The sequence below is a fragment of the Protopterus annectens genome, chromosome 3.part1 (assembly GCF_019279795.1).
Source record: "Protopterus annectens isolate FY-2018-M chromosome 3.part1, PAN1.0, whole genome shotgun sequence".
Taxonomy (NCBI): domain Eukaryota; kingdom Metazoa; phylum Chordata; order Ceratodontiformes; family Protopteridae; genus Protopterus; species Protopterus annectens.
In genome coordinates this window covers 722,209,188-722,216,264 of record NC_056732.1, presented here as the reverse complement: position 1 = coordinate 722,216,264, position 7,077 = coordinate 722,209,188, and the positions used below count along the sequence as shown (strand labels likewise).

At 37.3% G+C, this 7,077-nt stretch overlaps 1 protein-coding gene across 5 annotated transcripts in view; it reads left to right on the top strand.

Annotated features, from left to right (window-relative positions):
* Positions 1–406: 406 nt before the first annotated feature.
* Positions 407–7,077, top strand: part of CARMIL1 (capping protein regulator and myosin 1 linker 1) — a 4,434,936-nt gene continuing 4,428,265 nt past the window's right edge. For 2 of the 5 annotated variants that reach the window (XM_044067074.1, XM_044067073.1), the window contains exons 1-2: positions 415–874; positions 1,633–1,730. In XM_044067074.1, the coding sequence (XP_043923009.1) occupies positions 832–874; positions 1,633–1,730 (141 nt within the window). In that variant the 5' untranslated portion in view covers positions 415–831. Of the gene's footprint in view, positions 875–1,632; positions 1,731–7,077 lie in introns of all 5 variants that reach the window. The other 3 variants (XM_044067076.1, XM_044067075.1, XM_044067077.1) reach the window with 2 other exon arrangements.

The following is a 7,077-nucleotide window of genomic DNA, read 5'->3' as shown; positions in this document are numbered from 1 at the left end:
ATTTTATGAGGAACTGACCAAAAATATTAGGCAAAAATCTGGACGTTCTGAGAAAATATGTACAATTTAAGCGATATGAGAATCGAAGGACAGTAGGATTCCCACACTGCACCCGGTAAGCATTATACGGTAAAACGCATTAAAGTGACTAAAAACAAACCAGACTATTTTGACTACAATCGGGCGCCATCTCTGAAAAAAGGGTGGCGGTGTGTCTCTTGGTACCTTGTGCCAGGCGTACCAGCAGTGTGTAGCTGTAGTTTGCCTGGCATTAGTAAAACCCGTACCAAACCCACCGCCAGGTGGCCCCGCACAGCTCATAAGAGCAGAAAACAAATCAACAATGTATGGCACTGATTTGCAGCTCTGTTGCACCACCAACTAAGAAATAAAGAATGAAGAGGAGGGGCTGTATATTAAATGGGAATGAATTTAATTGAGGGTGTGAGAGTCTTCCGGCTTGTAGTTCTCGCGAGGTAAAATTTGATGGGTTTGTTGTAACCCCCCTCCCTTCCGTTTGCAGTTATTTTCCCTCCCTCCTCCAGTACCTAGTGTATCCAGCTGCAGGAGATCTGGAGGTAGCTTTTGGTGTTGAATTCTTAGTTCAATTAGTAATCTGTAAGTGGTGGTCAAGACTGACTTTTGCTAGTTAAGCGAGGCACATCTGCCTAAGGCTGCACTAAGGGGGAGCTGTTTCTTGTGTAAATATAACGTCGTTTGGTGGGATTAAAGAAGACATGTAGTTAAGCATCTTTCCGTGCCACAAATCATCATTCATTTTTTGCACTCTGTGGTTACACATACAAGAAAACAAACGAGGGAAAGTCGCTTATGATGACTGAAGAAACATCCGACGTTCCCAAGGAACTAATAGGTAAGATGCTTGAGTTGTTACCACCATACGTGAGAAAAAAAACAACCTGTTTTTTCTTTCCCCCTAGTTTTAATCCCTTCAGGGATCAGCAAAGCTTTCCTTGTCAGCTGCACTGCAGCTAAGCTAAAGGTTCTCAAGAAAAAACACATTTAACTTCAGTTAGTTGTGTACTTCACTGTATTCATTGGTGCTAGCAGGTTTTAAGCAGCAAGCTTTTAGAAAACTGGGTATTTGGGGCATTATTTTAATTTGCTTAGTGTGTAGTTGAGTGAATGAAGGTACAGAATATTAATGTGCCTCGACAGGTTACATTTAGCAAGAAGGAACCCTTTCCCTCCCGAGACGTAGTAAAGTCAGCTGCATTTTTCCTGCAAATGTGCATGTGTTTCATTCAGGATGCTAAGCGAGTGCATGGCTAGAACTATTCATTTTTGTTGTGAGGCAATGTGTTGCTGTTTCCAGCCAGTGCCAGGTGCTGTGCAGCAGCTGATCACTTTGTTTACGTTTATCACTGCACTAGTAAAGCTATTGTGCACTGTTATGTTTGGGGTGAATTTGAATGTAGTAGTGGACTGAACGATGGGACGAGATTACACGCTGTTTAAAAATGAGACCCGCGTTCACTGTTTCATTTACCTTTGTATCTACTGTAAGGTGAAAATTGACTTTGCAAATTAGGTTTCTGAGTTGCTCTGTAGATGCAGTGCTATCTATCCTTTCTTATGGATAGGAATGACAGGACTTTTTCTTCATTACAGACAGCGTCAGGGATGCGCTTGGCAGAAAGATTAAAATAGCGGTGAAGAAACGAATACGGTTAGAAATCAAAGGTGATAAAGTGGAGAACAAAGTTTTGGTAAGAGCCTAGTAGTCTGGGAAAACTCGAAGTTGTTTCGAGAAGTGATGTTTTGAATATGTTTATTTTTTTGCTAGATATTTTATTTAAGTGCTGCTGCGATTTCATTTCTGTTTATGTGGAAAGTTGGATGCAGATCATGGAATGAAATTTGTGAAAATGGTACCAAGTTTGGAAATGCTAAACTTGCTTTGGCTTTACATGCAGCTCACCTGTAAGCTTTTTATTTCTGCCGCCAGTTTATTGTGTACACTTTGCAGCAGTAGAGCTGAGTGTTATGGTTACGATTCCACGAGTTGTTAGTATGGTATTTCATATGTGTATATGGTTTGCATTCTGAACTTCTACTTACTACTGAATCTGAATATAAATATGCTTCCTTCTTGCCTTGTTTTTTCCCCTAAGATTTTTGTAGATAACTGGTGCAAAAGCTGCTTGAGGAAAGAAAATGTGTGTTTGTGCGTCTGACGGGGTCCTTTTAAACTATTGCCTTTCACGTCAGATTATGTATTTTTCTTTAGTTAAGTAGTTATTTATCTTGTAATGCTTTCTTTCAAATATATGCTGTAAAAGTTCAAAGCAGTGATTGTTTTAAGTTTCTGTAAGATTCTAGTTTAGAGCTTTGCTTTCTAGTTTTGTATTTTGCAAACATTTTCTGTATCGCCTTGATCTTTTTTTTAACACAAAATTTTCTGTATCTTTTACTATAAATACAATCTTGTGCTATTTTGCTTTGTGGAGTCAACATGGCCTGGCTTGTTTTCACTCTTTCGTGCAATTTATGTAATGTCAGATCTATTGCGATAAATAAATTAGCTGTTGAATTATTGCGAATATCTTTAGGTAGGGACATTGATTTTTGTGTTTTCATGAAGTGAATTTGTAATTCCCAAATTTGTACTGGCTTGGATATTGGAAAAACGTGATTTTTCACAGAATCTGGTGTTTTTGGTAGGCGCACTTACCACAACGTATAAGTGTTATTATATTTACTAATTACAGAATACTGTTGGCTTGTTTTGTTGGTTGTTTAGTTCATAGAATGTTTTCATCTTACGTACACGTATAAGTGTGTGTGTGTGTGTGTGTGTGTGTGTGTGTGTGTGTGTGTGTGTGTGTGTGTGTGTGCGCTACAGAATCCCGAAAGCCCAAAATCTCGAAGTTCAAAATACTGAAAACGCTCAGGATACCAACACTTACTATATTCCTGCACAAATGCAAACCATATTACTAATACTCCAAGTATAGTTGAAGGGTAATATGTTTCTGTATGTACTTGTGCTGGAATATAGTAAGTGTTGGTATCCTGTGTGTTCAGTTTTTTGAACTTTTGAGATTTTGATCTTCAGGATTTTAGGCTTTCAAGATTATGTAGCACTCCCGTGTGTATGTATAAATATTGTATAAAGAGAGGTGAACTTTTGAGATTTTGATCTTCAGGATTTTAGGCTTTCAAGATTATGTAGCACTCCCGTGTGTATGTATAAATATTGTATAAAGAGAGGTGTAGTAAAAAATTATGAAGTCACTGCAATGACTGGAAACGACTTCAAGCCAAAAGCCCTAGGTCTCTGAAAGTACCCATATGCCATCTTTTCATTCCTATAGTTTAATACTCGTCTAGAAAGGAAAATACTTTCTTGTCTGGGGATTGAACTCAGAACCCCACACATCCCATGCTGTTTTCACTGCCACTGGATCAACAAGAAGTCACTGGACAGTTAAGTGTCTAGTATACTCCAAGAGCATTTGTTCTCCTTCCAACTAGGAAACCAGCATGGTTTCTGTGTGGTTAATGCATAGAAAATTTAGTGGATAAAACCATTTGTCTTGCATGACAAGGGTTCCCTCAATTCTTTTACGTAAGGTTCATTGCATACCTTAAGAGGATGTGCTACTCATGTTTACTATGTTTACCTTGAACTGCTGTCTCAGGAGTTAACAGTTTAACTGGATAGTGCAGGCAAAGGGCTGCAGCAGAGAGGCTTGGGGGTCCATGAGCTGTAGGTTGGAAACTGCTACTGGGTGTGAAGTTTGCAAAAGTACTGACTTTTTAATGAAATTTCTGGTTTCATTGCATTTGAAGTAAAGGTTGCTTGATGTGTTTGGATAATGTCTGGTGACTTTCCTATCCCTTCCTACCTATTGCTCTGTATCAGAAATTACAGTTTAACTGTGCAAGTCATTACATTTAATGGACTGAGGTTATGACTGTACTGGACTTCAAACCTTGCTTTCATCATGTAGCTATTAAAACTTGCTCTTGCTGAACTGTTATTTTGGCTTAGTTATCTGATAGCACCTTCAGTTAATTCTTTGTGGGAATATACAGTGTTGATCTGCATACAGGTGAGTGTGCGGAATAACTGAATGTTTCTCACAAATGTACGTTTTTTTTTTTTTTTTTTTTTAATAATACACTTGCAGGTTTGCAGTGTAGATTTTTCCATGGCATATGGAATGGTTTTCAATTCAACACCTGTATCTCATTAAATCGCCAGTGTACAAATCTGTTAATTTTAGTGTGCAAGTAGTATGTCGCTTTAGGGCATATATAATGCTTCTGTATGGTGGAGAGGGAGTCCTGGTACTGCAAACAGACTGCCCTGAAATATTCCTTTGTACTCTCTGCTACTGTGGTGTGAGATGCTGCAATTCATACTGGTACTTTTGTAGTGGTATTTTAAAGTATGATTGTGAGTGGATTTTTTGTTTGCTTTTATTGTGTACTGACTCAGTCAGTGCAGTTAGGAAAAACAGAAAAACAGAAGAAAAAATGTAGTAATGGGGATAGCATGTCCCAAAGTATGTTTAGCAAAAATGTTTGAGTTATAAAAGAGATCCCTCTCCCAAATCGTTGATGTTCTCCTGTAGTTTAGCAGTCAGCAACTTGTATCTTTTGAATTTGGAGTATATTAATCTTTGCCGCCATATGATTTATGTTAAAGACCATGTTTTAATGGAGAAGTCAGATATTTGTGACTGATATAAAGCATTGTTAAAATAATTCCAGCTTCAGATATCACAAATTTGTCATTTCTAATCCTTATTTGAAAGGATTTTACGTAAACAACAGATTAAGTTTATTCATAACTGTACCCAAAAAGACATTTGCCATCTCTGAAATCAGTAGGTCATTTAACATTTCGGTCCTTAAGGTGGTGTATTTTATATACACAGATCTTCTTGAGGCATTACATTTCTGTTTGAATACATAAAATGACCATCATATATTGATAACTGACCACAACTGAAAGGGTTATAAAGTTTAAAAAGGATAAAAGTACAGCAGTAGGTTTTGTCTTGGAAATATTTATTCTTGATATACTGTAGATTTGTCTAAACCTTCTTGATTTGTTTTACATTATTTTTACTTTTCTTTTTATTCCTTTGAAATGGGACATGCTGTTTTAGGATCTGTAGTACCTTACAACAGTTGCTGTGTGTCAGGGCAGGTATGTTTTATCCATTTGGCCTACAAGATTCTCTAAGGTAGGCTAAATGAAAGCGAAGCATGGGTCATTCTGCACTCCCTGATGGTTAGTAATCTCAAACATGGTTGAATCTTTCCACTTCAAATGGGGAAATTGAAACATGGCCGCTTGATCACATTGAGGAGTAAAAGTACATTAACTTCCTTCCTTCCTTCTGTTATGGTTTCTATAATAGTTTTTAGAAGGCTGCTGTTAGAATTCCATCCTTCTGTCATGTGAGCAGAATAATCTGGTTACTACTGTCACCCAGTATTACAGAGACTGGAAAAAATCCTTTCTCTCTTGAGCAATTTCTAATTGTCCTTGGCACATAGCTAGGTGTTTTTGTAGTGCTTTCTTATAGCACCACTGATCACTCTATCACCATATTTAAAAAACAGACTTTTCCCAGTCCTCAACCTTTCAGGAAATGGGTCAATCCCTGTTTGGTAGTTTGAACCACTTGGGTGCTCTCTTGAGTTGTTAAATATGCATTGTCCTCTTTATCCCTGAGCAGGCTTATTTTACCTGACATCACTGGCTGCCTTAGAGTTGATAGATTTGCTGTTTGCAGAGGTGTAGGTCATCTGATCGTTTAGTTTAGTTTTGTGTAGGTGATTTTTTTTTGTGACCAGCATTTTTGGTAGTGTTTATGAGAAAGCCACTTTAAGAAATGATGGGAGAGATTCCCAGAGCTTATGGCCTAGAATGGAGAAACAGTGGTCCAAGCAATCAAGATTGAACTTTGGATTTTTGCAGAATGTGTCCTGAGTGGCTCTGACTCTAGACTAGACTATTAGTTTAGTTTGTTAAAAGAAAAGGTGTTGCTGTCATTTAGATTTTTTTAAGAGCTATGTAGGAGGACCCCTTTGGACTGCAAGGTATTCAGTTTTTGAATTGTTTTACAGCAGTGTATCTTGGAGAGAAGGTTATCAAATTAGCACATGATGTTGGAGGTAGTTTGAATGGCTATGGCATTTCTTCTAGACACTGTAGCTATTAAAAGATGTATTCCAGCTGAAAGAGACCAATATGATTTTTTTTCCTATGGCTTCTGTGGCATGAGAAAGAAACGAGACATTTTTTTTTTGTCCCAAAATAAGAGTGATCTAATATTTATGCATCTTCCATAAGGGGATAGAAGTTAAGTAGGATCTAGCCAAATTACCAGATAATTGTAGGGATTGATATTTTCTATAGGATAGCTGTTTTTGTGTAAAGTATAGAATTTGCAGATTTAGTTTTCCTTTGTGCTAAAGTGCATAGCAGTATTTTGGCTGTTGTACTGTTTTTGCTCTCACAACCCTGTCCGATTTTTTTAAATTTCCTCTTCCTAGCCCAAAATAAGTTTCATCCCTCCTTGTGAGGAACAGCAGTATCCAGATTAAAGCAAACAATACAGGCTACAGCTTTGTAAGTTAAAGTACCCTTTGCATGTTATCTTAAAGAATGTGATCACTTCCTTGATAAACAAACTGCTTGTAGCAAAAAAAGAAAGCCTTTCTCTTTTGGGCTGTACGTTATTCCTCAAGTAACTGGGATACCTGTGCCACAGTTAATAATCAGGCAGACAAACAGTAGACATTGTGAATTTGAAATCTCAATAAAATTATGAGAATGCCAAAAAGGGGAAAACCATATTTAGTATTAATTGCATTCCTTTTAGTTTGGACCACAGTGCCTTGACTTTCCTCATATACAACAAACCTAACCTAATCTTTAATGATTATTTTGAACAGAAAAAAAGAACAAAAGAAAAGCATACAAATCCCTCAAACCGTTACCCAAAATAACACAACATTAAAGTTAAATTCATTTAACACAAGCAAAGTTTCCTTCACTGTAAAACTTGCCATCAAGATGGGTGACTAAGA